Source organism: Euwallacea similis, chromosome 1 (assembly GCF_039881205.1).
Source record: "Euwallacea similis isolate ESF13 chromosome 1, ESF131.1, whole genome shotgun sequence".
Classification (NCBI taxonomy): Eukaryota; Metazoa; Arthropoda; class Insecta; order Coleoptera; family Curculionidae; genus Euwallacea; species Euwallacea similis.
The window spans coordinates 995,649-1,013,003 of NC_089609.1; the positions used below are offsets into that span (position 1 = coordinate 995,649).

The 17,355-nt window shown below is 37.1% G+C and overlaps 4 protein-coding genes across 7 annotated transcripts in view; 2 read left to right on the forward strand and 2 right to left on the reverse strand.

Moving 5' to 3' along the window:
- LOC136419977 (uncharacterized) overlaps nt 1-8,223 on the reverse strand; it is a 31,569-nt gene extending 23,346 nt beyond the window's left edge. The window contains exons 1-2 of the mRNA XM_066406630.1: nt 7,990-8,223; nt 3,817-4,021 (exon numbers count right to left, since the gene is read on the reverse strand). The gene's annotated coding sequence lies outside the window, so the exon portion shown is untranslated. The remainder of the gene's footprint in view (nt 1-3,816; nt 4,022-7,989) is intronic.
- Nucleotides 8,224-9,097: 874 nt separating this feature from the next.
- On the forward strand, nt 9,098-16,495 carry LOC136408907 (uncharacterized). Of its 4 annotated transcripts, none has more exons than XM_066390246.1 (7): nt 9,098-9,203; nt 9,359-9,585; nt 10,066-10,278; nt 10,329-10,450; nt 10,501-10,711; nt 11,070-11,703; nt 16,482-16,495. In XM_066390246.1, exons 2-6 carry the CDS (start codon nt 9,566-9,568, stop codon nt 11,152-11,154), a joined length of 651 nt encoding a protein of 216 aa, XP_066246343.1. In that variant the 5' UTR covers nt 9,098-9,203; nt 9,359-9,565; the 3' UTR covers nt 11,155-11,703; nt 16,482-16,495. The 4 variants fall into 4 exon arrangements, with proteins under 4 accessions (XP_066246343.1, XP_066246490.1, XP_066246263.1 ...); XM_066390393.1 differs by having other exon boundaries at nt 9,105-9,203; nt 9,359-9,475; XM_066390166.1 differs by lacking the exon at nt 9,098-9,203 and having other exon boundaries at nt 9,285-9,585.
- Nucleotides 12,275-13,494, reverse strand: LOC136408828 (uncharacterized). Its single transcript, XM_066390044.1, has 5 exons — nt 13,142-13,494; nt 12,926-13,089; nt 12,796-12,868; nt 12,530-12,739; nt 12,275-12,476 (listed from the first exon to the last, which is right to left on the reverse strand). The coding sequence occupies exons 1-5, from the start codon at nt 13,415-13,417 to the stop codon at nt 12,402-12,404; spliced, it is 798 nt and encodes a 265-aa protein (XP_066246141.1). The 5' UTR covers nt 13,418-13,494; the 3' UTR covers nt 12,275-12,401.
- SCCRO3 (defective in cullin neddylation 1 domain containing SCCRO3) lies at nt 13,822-17,267 on the forward strand. Its single transcript, XM_066389569.1, has 6 exons — nt 13,822-14,134; nt 14,797-14,931; nt 14,994-15,074; nt 15,217-15,350; nt 15,400-15,683; nt 15,731-17,267. The coding sequence occupies exons 2-6, from the start codon at nt 14,853-14,855 to the stop codon at nt 16,077-16,079; spliced, it is 927 nt and encodes a 308-aa protein (XP_066245666.1). The 5' UTR covers nt 13,822-14,134; nt 14,797-14,852; the 3' UTR covers nt 16,080-17,267.
- The last annotated feature ends 88 nt before the right edge of the window (nt 17,268-17,355 follow it).

A 17,355-nucleotide genomic window follows, 5' to 3' on the forward strand; every position in this document is an offset into this window, starting at 1 on the left:
ATAACCTTGGACGCTTCCAGATCTGACGCAAAGACCCGCGAATTTGGACGCGTGATAATTGGACAGAGACACCTGGACGCGCGAAAAAAAGGAAATTTGTGAGAAATGGCTGCCGACAACAATGATAGGACATGTGACAAATCGCGTGTACAGGGTTATGTGTATGTGTTAGGTTTACTACGAGCATAGATTACAAATTCATTAAATAAATAACCTGACTCTTTTCCCGACTAACTAGCCTTACGCGTTAAGCAATCAATAAAATTCCAACGTAAAAATATGAAATTCACAAAAACGCCACGCTTTTAATTGTTCCTCTTGAAAGAGCCGCGCAGTTATTTGCAATATGGCGGATTCCCCAAGATGGCGCCTCTGATATAATTTTGACAATGGTTATCTCACAACACAGAGCTAGTCCGGTTGGAGTAGATCCATTACGAAATTACAGATCAAGAGAAAAGATTTTCTACGCTGGATAAACGGTTAAAAGTTCTGTTTCGCGCAAGTTGGATGCAGATTTATATGTGAAGGGCGCGCAAATTAATGTTTGCCGATGCCTGGAATGGCGCCGTTCAGGTTGTATGCTTCGCTATGAGCGTAAACATTCCTGTTTGGACAGGTGTGAATAATTTGTTATTGTGCAGTGGACTTCGATTGTCAATTTCGGCTGAAACTTCGCCTCGAAATCGAAGATTTTGTTCATCATCCTGGGAAGTTATTAGCCTTCCACTCGCATGGGAACAAATCCTGCTCAATGAAGAATTGATGTTCCACTAAACTATAGGCGATTAATCACTTCGCCTCAAAACACCTATCGTTTTGCCATTACAGACACTCAAATAATCTCCATCACTTTATGTTGTGGTTTCCGAATAACTGCTTGTCTTAGACTGCTTTAATGTTCCATCAAAGCAAAATTACGATAGCCACTCGAACCATTAATAAACCTATAAAACACTCGTTTGCCCAATTCCCGACATAACTTACATCTCCATGATGGAAGGGATTTCCCTCCAAAACCCTCGTGGCTAAAGCTCCAATTTTTTCCAAAAATGCGGCCATATTTTTATTCAATCAATTTCACGCACTCGAATTTCATTATACAGAAAAGTGCCTCCCGGCGCTTAAAATTCCACCCCAGGAGCCTTAATGTAATTTATATGCAAAACAGCTCAAAACCCGCACTCAAACTGACACTTTTCCAGTAAACATTTAACCGGAACGCTCTAACGCGGCCAAATTTGTATAAACACACGACCTTCATTATTTATTTTTCTATTCCCACGATGACGTCGCTTTGTGATTATGACAATGATGTCACAATGCGTGAAAACTATTAAGCACGCCACAAATTTGGTTTTAGTGCATGCCTCATGACGTCATCCGTCACAATAAATCTAAATATGGGCAAGAAATATCGATTCACTTTCGATATTAGATCGATACTAGAAAGCAGAGATCGGGAAATAGCGCGGCACAATACATTGTGTAATAACGACTTTTGAGGCTGATAGGGTCATTCAAAAGGCCAGTAGCAAATTCGGGTTCTGATTAAAATTGCATGTTACATACGTTCCCCTTTCATCATATATTTGGAAACGTTCCGGCCATATTTCGGAGGATTTGGACCGCTATGGAGGATTTAGTGCCCGCTTTCGACCGTAATTATTGGCGCCTTTTGAGTCGAGTTTCAAAGGGATGAGTGCTTTTCGAGCATCGCTTCCAAATTGTTGCGAAATCAGTTTGTAAAAATTGGATATAATTATTTTATCGAGCATAATTGATAACGTTGCATGTGCGATATGTGTCATATTGATTGTGGATTCTGAATTTGTGAAATCACGCGGACAAGGTGAAGTAGATAGTGGAAAATTAAATCGCTTACAAGGCTTCAAATATCAAATTTACGCGAGCTGAGCAACACTATCGGTGTTATTTTCATTAGATGGCTCCATAAATAAACCTGACACTGCTACCTCACAAAAGACCAATTGAGACTGATACCGAGCAAAATTTACCAGACCTGGTGAAATCGTTACTAACGCAGACCTTTCCATTCATTAAAATAGACTTCCCGAAGCCCTCTTTAATTCCCCGTAGGAATTTCCAGCATTCCAGCGAGGGAGCAAAGCAGCATTTTTCCTTCTCAGTCTATGTGAGTAGACAACAACCGCATATTCATACGCCCGTACATTCGCACAATAAAACACGGCTCTCTTCTTTATTGTGGAACCGCATTGTTGCGCGATGTTTTGCTATGTCGTTTTGTCGACTTCATCAGAGACACACGGGAACAATGGAGTTCGTTACGAGAGCTCCCACAGTTTTGTCGAGCTTTTAAAATATTAAAAAGGGAAGTTTTCACGGGGAGAGAATCGTAATAAGTGAGTGAAAAATTGCTTCTCTTGTACCTGCCATAAAAGTGTTGAAATGAATGAGATGGGAAAGCGCCAATAAGAACGTTTGTAGTTGTTTATAGACCACGCCTAGACCTCAGAAATATCGTCACGCCTTTTCAATGAATTGCAGACATTTTAAATGTGCACACCTACTACGCCATTGCAACCAATGAACCACAACTGGTAGCAGAGTTAAGCCGCGCCTTCTAATTTAATATTTATCGTCACTAAGTACAATATTATAGACACCCTCGCAAATTCGTCCAATAGCTGCCATCAGCTCTACAAAGATAACCACGCTTTCCCAACTAATATTAGTTACCAGTATTAGTTGAGTCACGTAGTAATCACATCCGTAAGAGATCTCTTCCATATCTTCTAAACTTTGGACCGATGAATATATCTGTCCTAACTTTGCCTACCAACTCTGCCTATTTCTCCAAAGACACGACAATGCCTTCTCCAACTAATTCCAGTAATTCTAAATGTGCATCTTTCGTCGCGTCCTTAATAGCTTCTGTCAACGTCTACTGCACTCTGATAAATCAAACAGTTGATGAACTGACATGTGTCACTCCTAAACCTCTTCTGCTAATCTCCAGGTGGCCCACTAATTTTGTTTGAGGACTGGCCAATGCAAACTTCAACACTTTAGATTAAAACCTCTCTTTCCATATCTAAGCTTGATTGATGGTCATCGACGAAGTCCTCAACCTAGCCCCATGTGACTGCAAATGGGAAGTGCATTTGACACGTAAATAGAGCCCCATTTTCCCGGTTGCGAGATCCGGGGCAAGAGAGAGGAGACGGCACATAGTTCAAGGCGAAATTAGATGTCGAGTCGGGCCGAAGGCAATCTTTCGGAACGTTCAGGCAGTGGGACACGAAGAATTTATGGGCGAAGGGCATGTATAAAGGGTTTTAGGTCGATATATGTTGACACGGTTAATGCGATCGTGTTGGGGCATTAGATTTTTCTCTTCTCGTTGAGATACGGAAGTTATTCATATAGATCTACTCTTGTGGGGGCGTGACTTAGCAGATTATGGGCGGAGCCAATTAGGAGGGCGGGGCCTGGGGAGTGATATAAATAAAAGAATTGTTAGCATAAATCACGTCGAGTGTTATAAACTGTAAATTCGCTCCAGAGACGTCCCGAAATAGCAATTACGTGTGTCGTAGGAACGCATTCCGAGACGAAACTCAGGGTTAATTTCAGACTATTACTGGGAGTGTGTTTATGAAGCGACTTATGGTTTTCATATCGGGCCGTTTTCCTACAATTACATATTATAACGACGGCCTAAAGGCCTGAATTCAGTTTACCGACGTTTAGTGGTTAAAATTAAAACGAGATGAGTTTTCTGGATTTAGGCACTAAAACTCTAAGTTTACACATAAAAACTAGAAAACTTACCCAGTGAGACGGGGACGCATCAGGAACAACTAGAAGTGAGAAAGAAACGGACGATTTAGCATATCGACATAGAAAACGTCTCTAGTAAAATGTCTCGGAAAAATTAGGCCGGTGCTCTGTGATTGGTTGCGATGCGACGGTTGTTTGGACGAAGCGAAACGGGGCGTTTGACTGGCGTGCATTGTTTGACGGCATACGGAAAAATCTGGAAACAAGAACTCTCTTAAATACAAATTTCAAATGATAGGCAACTATGCAAACAATAATAATTAAGGTCGCGCCGCCAGATGAGGGGCGTTCCCGACGTTTGAAAACAAGCCAGGTTTATTTCGGAAAAGATTAATTGAAAAGCTGATCTTAAAAATTGTTAAAATTCATAATGGAAGCGCGTTATCGCCTTGTAGAGCTGAATGGAACACTGTAGACAATTGAGCTATTTTTTACCTATTTTTTACTAATTACTACTTCATTCTTTATGGATCAGAGGTAATCAGAAACAGTTTCAATTTCCTTGTTAGAAATAAAAACAAACAAAAATTATTGTTTTTTGAAAATATGGGTTATTTTAAGGTTTTGTGAAAAACACTCCTCATCGCCATTTTGAATCTTGGAACTGGCCAAGTGCACCAAAATGGCCCATGACATATGCCACTTTTGTTATTTTGGCGGCCATTTTGAGTTTGAATCAATTTTGCACAGTTAAAGTGTTTAAACTAAAATGAAAATGTCAGGGAAGTATCCAGTAAATCTATTCAGACGAAGCGAAACCAGCATATATTTTACTTTAAATGTTAAACAGGTAATGGGCAGCCAATAACGAATGGCACAATCGTGCTTTAACTGCCACGAATCGGCCATTTTTCTTATTTAAGTTTTTTTTTTTAATACATATTCAATAATAAATTCGGCCGTTCGAAAGTGCTCAAGATAAGTTAATTAATATTATGGGACAAGTCGGTCGTTTTGTCGCAATTAGTGCGCATTTTTTTGAAGGTCCGGATTCGCAATATGATTATTCGGACATATCAAGATGGCATTTTTCATGTTAAGTAAATTAGACACATCATGTCAACATTAACTTTAATTATTTTTTAATTAATATAATCAATCCAAACTTAATAATTATGGACTGCTTGAAGTTGTCTGGGAAGCATATTAATCTTGGAACCAAATCCGGGCTTAAGACATTTCCAGGACTAATCCCACTAATTTGTACGATATTACAATCGATATATCGAACTAACACGATGCTCTATTTCGATAACGAGCCGGCCAGAATCATTTTCTACCATTACGATATACATCAAACAATTTATAGCACTTTGTCCGGCTCTGGACGCTGATTAAACAGACACTTCTGTATTGAAGTAGAAACCCGAGCCATTGATTTAGAAACTTGGTCAAATTAATTAAATTAATTAAAAGCAATCATTGTCTCACGCCAATTTTCGTCTGGAATTGTCAACGTCAATATTCCGAATTATATATTTGTTTCTTCCTCTGTCTCCCCTCCAGTTGGCACGGCCATACTTCCATGCCAATATTCGATATGTCTCCTGTCCCCAATGGCAATGACATCGACGACTATCTTAAAGAAACTATCTCATAGCCCTCTTCAAGCTTTTGTTTCAGCCAACCCCCATCGATGAACATTTGACTCGAGGCACACTAAATTATAAGACAACAACCCCTAACTAGAGGGTACGGGTCCCATCAATTGAGGCTTTTTGTATCATCGATAGTTCCGAGGCAACGTCGCGTGATCGAAACGCTCAAAGGAAATGTCAGCCTGTCACAGAAATATGAATTTGCCTCGACCTAAAACATTCTAAATATTCCATGAAGTTCGGGTTGCATAATTTAGGCGTATGCAATTGAGCTGTTTGCCTGATTTCAATGCATTTGCGTCTATGATTATTAAATACAAATCGTTTTGGCGTCTATCTGTTCAGATAACGATTGATCGCTTTCGGCGTTTTTATGGTCTGTTTGGTAAAAGCAAAATGGAGTTTGTCCGCCATGTTGTGCTCAATTTAAAAATTGAACTTGCGCACATCATAATGGTCGACTTTTTTCTGCCTTCAACGCGGCGTCCGACTGATCCGCCATGTTTTGCTCAGCTCGAGACGTTTGTCTTACGTCACAAAATGGCCGACATTTTTCGGCACCTAAGCCAGAATTGACCTGCCACGTTGTCTGACCAACAGAACAATCATCAACTTTCAAATACGTAACAAAATTGCTGACAATTTGTTTTCGTTTGATGACCATTTCGTCCTGAATGTGTCACGTTTTTTGACATAATGCATCACACACTCAGCCGACAAATATGGGATCCTTTATGACACGACAAAATAGCGCATAAGCGAATGTATTTTATTCGTATATGAAACGGGAATTTCCACATCTGCGACTCTTGAAATGGAAAACCGGTCTAAAGTAACTTTAATATAGGGAAATGTGGGGCGAGCTCGGATGCTGATAGCGAATGCAGAGTTTTCAAATGTTTATTTTCCATGCGATGGAAAGGTATCGTTAAAAGTTTCAAATATCAAATACAATAATGCGATGTAAATGTAAGTATTCGTAATTTTGGCGAAGGCGAATTAAACATGGCGATTATCAGGTATTGTGGGTTGCCTAAGCTTTGCAACAAATAAGTGCCTTTACGCTACTGTTGACTAAGTCAAATTCCTGGCAGTTGGTTCATTTTACTAGGGTTCGCAGAAAAGGATTAAAACACCAAACGATGTAATTCAATATTTAAGCATCCGTTATCACCGTTCGACTTGAATATCCTCCGTAATCGTAAACAAACCCATTTCTCCTTCTGTTTGCGTCTGTCTTCCGTTCTGTGTACCTACTTTTCCGAATAACAATTTCCGAATTGAAACCTGTCCCGTCCTTTGGAACCTCTTTGTCCGGCTAATGACGGAGTGGAGTCAATAAAGAGAGAGCAACAGAACGAGTATTGTTATTAATGGATTTTCCCCGTAGGTAGCAATAAAATGGATACTTTTGTTGTTATTTGTGCGATCTGCGACAGGCGACGTGATTGATGGTCCGCATCTTTTTGTCATTGAAAAGGACAATAACAATTATTTTATATATGTGTAATGTGTAGTGTCAAATGGATCGAACAGGTTCGTGAATGTTTTCTTTTCAAATTCGAAATTTAAATGTTTCGGGTTTTTTCTGAAAGATGTCACCACATGAGCGACAATTATGTAGGATTAATCTGCTAGAGGTCGTTCGAAAACCGCCAAACAATACCGGGGATAGAAGCCAACTATATAATAAGGTGGCTGTGATTTATTTCGTCGACTGTTTATGGTTTTTTATAGTATACTGAAAGCTCATTTAGTGCCTTTGGGACACACTGTATATTATTTACCCCGAAACTCTACGTTTTTCATACGGAACACCCTGTCTTTTTAAATGGTACTCAATTCTATACGGCAATAATAGTTTCTATGGGAATCTCTAAGAGTTTTCTGGTTATTTAACGATTTCTATGAGCGCGTTTGCAATGTTTTCCAAATAGAGCTGAAAGCGACATTCGATCGTAGTAGTGAAATCTCATATTTTTCCCGTAGAACACCCTATATATTACATGTTTGTTTTTTTTAATTTCACTCAACGTAAATTTCATTTAGCACCAAATAACTACTTGTAATTTTTAACACACTCATTAATTGCGGCATTCGTGGTTTTTTTATAGTTTGGCCTGTTTGTTAGTAATTACCCAATGTCTAGTATGGTGTGTAAGTTTACCAGATAGCCCAGATTAATGGTTAAAGTTATAGACGTGCGACCAACACTAACTATTAATCAAGAGAAGAGCCTTTGTATCGTAATATCGATGGCGACAGAACATAAAACTTCTATCACAAGAGTTTGCCACCGTTGCCCTCTTTCTCCAACAAGTTTACCCACTGACCCACAAAAGTGACAATTGCACGATCTAGTTTTCCCCCTTCATCATAGTCCAAATGTGTCCCCCCAAAACCAGCATAAGCCCCCCCAAGAGCCCCGCATGCATTTAGTGCATTTACATATAATACATCTCAACATCTATGCTGTAATTTGCATACACTGAAGCGAAAGCCAGAAGAAGAGAAACGTCAAAAAGAACGAGCACAAGTAAGTACAAGAGGGCTGCAAAAATTTTACCTTAATACGAAATCAATTCATTCTTGCCAAAAAAAGAGGAAAGATCAATGAAGGAAGGATGGAGGCACAGTACACACAGAGAGTTTAAGAAATTAATGGCACACAACACACAACAGCGTGTACAAGAGCAGCAATGATAAGCATTTAGAGTCAGTCATCAGTGATAGTCATTGATAGAACTGCACTAGGAAGTGACCTAGGTGATGGAGGGTCGACGTCGTCGCCCTGGCGGTGTCGTGGGGGCACTAAAAAGGGAGGAACGACGTCGACGTCGTCTTGCGACGCCGAACACGCCCGAAACGACGCGCGGCGTCCGCCGCCGAATTTTTGCGGGATACGAATCAGCCGGATTTTTTTATTATTCATGAAGCTCGTTATTGTTTTTGTTACGGAGTTTAGGTGCACTTGAGTGAGGCTCTATTATCCTGCTAATGGACTAAACGTTATCCTACATTTTTAACCTTTAATTGAAGAAAAATATATTAAAAAAGTGCGAAAAATTGGATTATAAATGAAGCTTTTCTCAAATAAATTTAATAGTGAAGCTAGTTTTTAAGCGTTTGAAAGAAAAAATCGGCTATAAAAAATACTCATTTATAAATAGAAAATTCATTTAATCAATATATTTTTGAATTCTAAAATTTCAAATATTCTCTACATAGTCTACATAGCCTGCGCATGTAATGTTTAAGAACAAATACTCATTGTGTCAGTGGTACTGCTGTCTAATCGTAATGGTCATTGACTCTACTTAGGTTTAATTTGACATACTGAGGCACTCATTATATCTATATAAAGATAATTAACAAAAATATAGCCTTTTTAATTTCATAGTAGAATAGTACAGCGCCATACAACTACTCAACTTTGACTCTATTTTGCGGCAGCGTCAAATTTTGCGCGCGGACTGATAAATCGTCTTGGTTGAGTATTTAAATTATTGAGAAGTTTTACTAATTTAAGGTCTCAAAATCAGTCAGCCACAAGTTGTAAACTTCAGAATTGATATTTTAATTTACTTAAAACTCCTTTATTGAATCAAAGCTGCGTGGATATGATAATTTTATTACGTCACTGCATGAATCATCTGAAAGGATTGGTAACAATGGCAACATTGTTGCAAAATTTTCTTTGATGCGCGTATTTTTTGCTGTTTACGTTTACAAGGCCTCAAAAAGTGTGACAAGCGCAACTTATCAGCTTAAATAACGCAGGTAAATTAAATCTAATTTCAATCGAAGGACACTTCAACTCATCAGCACAAAACTAGATAAAGTTTAAAATTGTAAATTGTTATTTTTTACTCTTTGACAGCTTGTAAAGGATGATAAATTGCAGAATATGTTATTCTTTTCTTTTCTTTCTTCAGTCTTCCATGGTGTCCTTGGATGTAACTGTAGCTCAGCGTCTGTATATTTGACGTGGAAAATGTTGTAATCGTAGGAAAAGCAGAGCAACGACGCCGGGAAAATCGATAAAGTGAATCGTAAGTTTTCCCCATGCAGCTATTGCAAGTGAATCCTGCTAAATTTCCCCCGAAAAGACGCCGTGATTACCCTTGAATAGACGCGACAAAATGGGGTGGCTGTGGGCTAAGTGCGTTTCGTTTCTGTTTGCATGGAAAACTGCAAGTTTCCCCTTTTAGAGGTTTCTAACCTCACTTTAATATTTTCCAATGTAATTGCATGAATCTGTTCCTTAAAATCCGTTTTTTCCCTTATGGTTTACTGCGTGTCGGCACATTTCCAAGTTTACACTATTAATTAGAAGGCAAATTAGCAATATTTTCTTTTATTGCATGAAAATATAGTATAAGTATTGATGAATTATTGTTAAAAGACCTTGAGCAGAAGGCTGCTGAAACCAGTCCAAGCTAAAGGGCAAATGCTGATATTTAAATTTCATTATGTTTAAGATTTTATGGACGTTTTGCACTAGTTTCACCTCGTGAAAGTGTTTAGTTCATCAAAAGCAGTGAAATGCTTAAGTTTTATTATGTTTTGCACCTATTCTTTTCCCTTCACAAATGCATGTTTAAAACCCCCTAATATTATTAAAAACACCATATTTTTATAGTAAGCACAACTACAAAATGTCAGGAGCAGTGTACCAGCCAACTACAGTGCAATATGAATCGAGCAGTCCCCCTGACCGTTGGCAAAACAGACCTATATCATATCTAGGCTCCATTTCCCAGACAGCCCGCAGACCCTGCATGTCATGCCTACCATCTCGAAATATTTTACCTCTGGTTTTAATCACTAGCTGTGTGGCCTGTTTTGCATTGGGGTAAGCAAGGAAAAAAATATAATCTCAGTAAGGTATTTACAATATTGCAGATTGGGGATGCTAATAAATGGAGCATTGGGCTACTCAGAAACGTCAGAAAACAAGGAGGATGTCTATTTAATTGTAACAATTTTTGGGGCACTGTTTTTTGCTTTATCTATTCTTCTTTTTAGTAAGTTGTCGTTGATATGTCTAGAGAAAAATCAGTGAGAACTCTTTTAGTGTTCTTTATGAGAATAACTAGAAGGATGTGCTGGCGTAATGCCAAGGACCATGTGGGCACTTCAGGGGGGCAAAATTTGACTGTGAATCCTTCCACAGACTTACTGGTTACTGCTCAGTATGCTCCAGTTTCTGAGGTAGTGTATGAACCAGCAAAACCAGAAGATTCTGAGCAAAGTAAGCTGATGCCCCAAGAAAACAAAGACATAAGGTAAGTGAATATGGATTGATGTGAGATTTTTAGTTGAACACTTTAGATGTTCTGAAAAAGGAGGATAATTCATTGACCACAGATTCTTTGAGTATAAAGAAATTTAAGGGTAGAAAATTGAGTTCCAATTTTTCAAAGCTTTAAGATACACAGGGTGCTAAAATTCAATTTTAATTATCTCTACATACCTCCCACAGTTTTTAAGATATTTAGTTGAAATTTGGACAATTATATAAACTTAGATTTCTTGACGCTCAAAGAATTGTAATTAGTGGATTGGTATCGTTTTTAGGTCATTTTATTAAAGTAATTTTGTGTGTATTTTTCATATTATTTTGATTAATGGGAGTTTTTGCAGCAACGAGGATGCAGATAGAATGATTGCAAGTGATCCCAGAATCGTATTGCGGCCTTTAAATGCAGTGACAACTGAAGAGGCTTAAGTTTAATTCACATTACAATAAGAATTAATTCAAAGTTAGCAGATAAAAAGGCAAATCTTAAGCAAAAATATGTTTTTTAGGCACATTTGCAGTTTTTTGACTGGCAGGAGAGATAAATAATGTTTGAAAATCAGAAGGAAAGTACAGAAACAAGAATACAATTAAATCTATTTCCTTTTGGTCCTCTTCAGTTAGAAGATTTATGTGTTCTTTTTTGTGAATAACAAATCGCAGATTGAAACATGAGCCATAGTTCTACCATCCTAGCTACGTCTATAATGAGCTTTAATAGACGTATTTTAGGCTTTTTATTAATGAACATAACACCCATATGTATCTCTTGTATAAGCTTTACTTCAACAATAGTATGTTAACCATAGATGTATTTAAATATGAAAAAATTGTAGATCTCCAACTATTTTTCCATGAACGATTTTTGGTATTTAAATCTTATCTTCAACACTTTTCTTAGTAGACTAATTAGACGTATTCGAATTTAGAGGGTAAGTGCAATTTTTAGAGCGTTACGAATATTTAGTAGCCTTATAGGTATCTCAACAAAACTCGAGTAATCTCATCCATCCGAGTTAGGATAATTAACAGAAATCTCCTTGAAGAGAGATAAGATTGCGAAGCTTGATTGTGATAGATTTGTAGCAAGGCTGAAAAGTTTGCTAACTTAACTTATTTATAACATTCCATTGTATTTATTTTTATATTTGAACCTGCGTTATTACATTGTTATCTCTGTTAGGTATTTACTATAAAAACAAGTCAGAAATACGCCTTGAGCAGAGCAGGAAAGGTTGACTGTTATTTAAGGAGATTAATCTCTATAAACACTTATCTGTTTTTTAATATTTTTTTTGTATGGCATTAATAATAATTGTAATTATGCTTGGTGTATCATTTTCCTGAATTCCTATTTTTAAACCTAGAAGTTACGAAACACTAGGTTTTATGAGGGAATTGATGAATGCGAAAATGTAAAATAAATAAAGTGTAACGTGGGAACGCGGCCTCATTAATAATTTTGAGACTGCTTAAGTTCAGAAACTCCACCAAATTATGCTCTGCATAAATACCTTGTTTTAAAGAAAACTCTTATATTTAATAACTTGAAAATGTTATTACAAGGAAAGGTATGTACAACAGTCAGTTTACATTTCCTGTATTAACTATAACACTACTGATAAATGAAAAATTATAGATTCAGTCATATTCACAGAAAAGAAAGATTACTACAGCTATATCCTATCATAAGTCTCGGCTGATGACACTGTGAATGGTCTGCAACCAGTCAAAAGATAGGCCAAGCCATCCTAAACAAGACAAAAAAACTATGAAATTGTAAACCTCTTGTCCCAATACTCACCTTAATTAATCCAGGCATTGAGGTCCAAAAGTCAAAATTTGGCAGTATTTCCACTCCTCTGGCCCCACGAATGAAATACATAATTAGTGCGCCTCCAATAAAATATGTAAAAAAGGCCACAAAAAACATTATGCAGAATATTGAGCCGCTGCTCAGTTGATGATGAGAAATGTATTGGACACAAACAAAAGGAGAATATAACATTAAAACCTAAAGCAAATAAATCTTTCAATTTTTGACCACATTAACTGTGTGGAATACCTTACATCTGTGGCACGATTGCTGATTTTTAAATGTGTGGTATTGTAAGTATCACAGGCCAAGTGAATAATTGGATTTCTGATAAGAGATTTTGCAATAAATAACAATTTTTTTCTATTTTTGAGAAAATCTTACTGATTCCTCTCTGAATTTTGATAACTAATTTGGTACTGAACTCTATCCTTGTCACCCATCTTTGGTACTAAATCAAAAATGATTTCATTACTCATCCCTATAACTTTGCAGTTCTGTTTAACTGTTTGGTTTGTCATTATCACTGATGAAGTGCATTTAATTAGCTACAACACACTGAACTAAATACCAAAATAAACCTATGGCAGAATAACATACTGAAGCACTCTTTGGAGCTATTGCAGGGTTAACAAAGTTGTAATCTTTAGGAATAAACTTCCTGTCTTGACAACCTGCAAAGAAGTATGTGACGCCCGTGGTTTCGTTCAGTTCTCCATCCTGGAAAAAGCCCCCTTTAGGGGGCTGAAGGTGGGTTATGTCGATAAAGGAGTATGCATCAATATTGCAGGAGCAGGGGGTGTGCTCAACGCAAACCGTAGCGCTGCAAACTGATAAGATTGAAAAAATTAAGACGCAATAAAGTATTTTGGCCATAATTTTGATAATTTCATTATTCTTTGTTGGGGGAAAAATGGAAAAGATTGGTTAGGTTTCGGAATGATTCTGGTGACAGTCGGACAATTAAAAACGATCGATAAATATCGTTTTAGAAATTGGACGTCCTGCTAGTGAAGGTAGAGAACATCGTCAATAGGGAAACAAACCTTATTCAATGTAAAAATAGTATTTTTTGTAAAACAAAATTGACCAGAATTGTAATTTACCATTATAAATCCCAAATCGGCGAATCCTTTTTTTTGCCTTACCAATCTCTTACCAGATTTTCGAGCAGTTAGATCACTGATTGATGAATTCCGAGTACTCTTTTTAAAGGACGAGTGTGTTAAATTGACTTTGATCGCTTTCATGTCTGTCAAAATCAACAGATCAGCTGTCGCTGTCACCTTGCCTACCCCTATGAGAGTTTTGTTTTTCCATCTTTTCCAAATTCTTCTGCCCATAATAAAGGAAATTCCTAATTAAAACCTTGATTTTCCATTTACATTACAAGATAAAACCCTGGAAAATTATAAATTTAAAATGTGTATTAATTACAGACCCGCGATTTCAAAGATTTGAAAATGGTTGCAGCGCTCGTTCCCATGTGGAGTCCCATAGAAAAGTACTGTTTAGCTTTGAAATTGGATTGTAGCTGTTATTGTAGTATCGAAATTTGAGTGCAGAATAAACTTCAGACTTAATTTTGATAAGGTGAGTGCTTATAGTTAATTAACATCAACTTAATTGGAAGCTCGATTCAAGTTTGGACTTACCAAAACTTGCTCTTAGAATGGCTTAAATCTTAAATTGAACTGTTATTATTTTACTATTATATAAGTTGCATTAAACTCCAATGTTACAGGCTTCACAATATCTCTACCTAATTCATATTTTTTATGATCTTTTTTAAAACTATTAAATTATATTCTTATTTTACCACAAACTAGAATAATTTTAAAAATGAAATATTTTAATCAGATTTAATGTTTCTTTTTGTTGTAATGAGATTATGCATGTACCATAGTAAAAATGTCATTTCTACAGGGACAAGCTAAATATCTTAGTTTCTATTGATAATCAGTCGATTTGGCAACCTAAAAAACTGAATATAACCATGTATTACATGTGACACACAAAGGTCATTATAAAGTCTAGTTTATGTGCTACAGGTGGTCCACATCATCAGGAAAATCTTAAAATACAAAAAATTCAAATGATTAATGTAACTTATATTGGTTTTAAAGCAGCACTGCTAATGTTTTTGCAAGTTTATCATGCTAACCTGAATATTTTATATCATTTAAATGTGTATTTATTTTGTTTTTGCCCTTGTATAAACAAATCTTGTGTTTTTGAATAAGTATGCTCCACAGGGAAATGCAAAAACCATTTAGAGGCAATCCTGAAAGGATAGGTTTGGGGGCCTCCAATGGGAAATTGTTGGAATTGTTGCAAGGAGCCAGATCAGTCGGCCCCAGATCCAGCTACTCAAGACTGTAACAAAGAAGGTAGTATATTTTACATCTGGTAATTTGAGTTAAAATTAAGTTTATGTTCTTCTGGGGATTAGAGATGCCAGAGGCTCCATTGTATCCTGCTCCAAGCCATGTACCTGCTTCTACAGCTCCTTTGGATACAATTTTAAGCAACGGTAAAGAAAAAAAGAAATAATGGATTAATAGCTTCAATTGAGTTTATTCTTCATTCTGCTTCAAAATTCATCTTCATCTAAGTTTTAACTGGAATTGAAAACACTCCCATGTGTTTGCCTTAAAATTGATTGTGGTTCTTAGGCAACCATTTGGGGGCTCCTACTGAAATCGCGTCAGCCACTGCGATAGGTCGCTTTTACCCTCCAACTAGACGAACCACCACTAGATCTGCCCCTGCTATGGGAATTAGCGACAGCAAACCTTCCGATTTTAAGGTAAATTCCTATCACCCTCAATTCAAATAAATTTTAAATATCCCCTCAGGTGAATAATCTGTTTGAGAGTTACAAGGACGAGCAGGATGATGCCATTTTAGCCGAGGGCATCGATCAGTTCTGCAAAGATCTAAGCGTTCCTCCGGACGACTTTAAAATATTGGTACTTGCCTGGAAACTGAACGCCGAACAAATGTGTCGGTTCACGCGCGGTGAATTTGTGAACGGTCTCAAAGCTATTAAATGTGATTCAATTAAAGCCATACAAAGTAGACTGCCTGAGCTGGTGGAAGAAATCGAACAGAGCGATGAATTATTTAAAGACCTTTATAGGTAAGTTCCGTTCTCGTTTTAGTTTTCAGTCTGAAGTGTGATTTTAGGTTCGCGTTTAAATTCGGACTGGACGTGCAAACAGGGCAGCGGATTCTCCCCACGAGCATGGCGATGGTTCTCTGGAGATTAGTTTTCACAATTCGAGAACCGACGATCTTGAAACGTTGGCTTAATTTTCTGGAAAACCACCCGGCGATCCGGGGTATTCCCAAGGACACCTGGAACATGTTCCTCAATTTTTCTGAGCACGTGGAAAACGATCTGAGCTGCTACGACGATAACGAGGCGTGGCCCTGTTTGTTCGACGATTTCGTCGAGTACGAGAACGACCAGGCCAATCAGAACATTTCGAAGGACAAGGAGAGAGAATGTGATGAATTCGTCATTAAGGACTGATAGTTCGCTGCCTTTAGGGTAATAATTATTTCGGTGGCTGTTCGCTGATGTTTCGGTGCGTTGTGATTTCTTCGTGTAATTTGATTTGAGACCTGCGCTTTCTGGAAGTCATATTTCTGTGTTGATCGACCAGGAGTGCTACAATTTTAACTAAATATTTTTCCTAATTTGGATGCGGTTTGTCTTGGGTTAACTTGGGCAAAAGGGTCGTTCTTAGCGCAGGTCTAGTGTTGGGGATAGCTTAAAGAAAAAGCAATTATTTAACGCAATTGCCAAAGCAATCAGTATTTACACCTAAAGTAGATAATTTTCCCATGTTTGTGTAGTGACCACAACTTCCCAGAACGACTTTCTTGTCCTCATTGCTTTTAGTTTCAATGTTGAAATTGCCTAAAGGTGAAGTATTTCAACAAAACGTGGATTTTCAGTGTTTTTCAAAGTCTGGTGGTTGTACAAATTCTAATGTTTATTATCGTTGGTGTACGCTTATTGTTGCAACCTAATTATGTGAATACCTTAGTACATATCAGCGTCTTTAATATAATAGTTTCAATGGAGCTTAACGTTACAAAATGCCGGCTTTTACCAGAATTGAACGCACAAAAAGTCTGCCATTTTGTTGATTCTAACCCGAGAAGCAATCGCTGTAAAGCTAAACACTACACGTGCAGCGTTCATGATGTTTTATTCACATAATTAAGGCTCGTTTACAAACTTGTGGAAATAAATGTCCTAACAACTGTCCAGAAAACATTACGTCTTATCTGTATAAAACGCATTTATGTATCTTAATTTGATTACTAATTCAAAGATATTATATACATTATTGCGAAACCGACTGTATTTATGTATATTCTATGAGAGCAGGTGTTTAAAGACATCCTGGAAGATTTTTTTAGGACCAATATGCCGATGAGATGCCGTATTTTGTACATGATAAATTTAAAAGTCTGGATTTAAAGATTATTTAAGCTAAGAACGAACACCCATTTATCTTGATAATTGTACGTAAAGTTATGTATTTTTACTGTTTAGTTTAAGCTAAAACAATTCGACAGTTTTGTAAATAGTGATGTTTTAGGCTTATTTTACTACAAAAACGACGAAAACGATTTCAATCATGCGGTATCATATTTTGTTACTTAGCGTTTTTTCTTTGTGTGATATATATTATTTATATTTTAAAAATTGTTATTGACTATTTTCCCTAATTTCATCCTAAAATATTTTTTTAGTCTTCGATTCAGTGGACAATTGTTATGTTCATGCCATATAG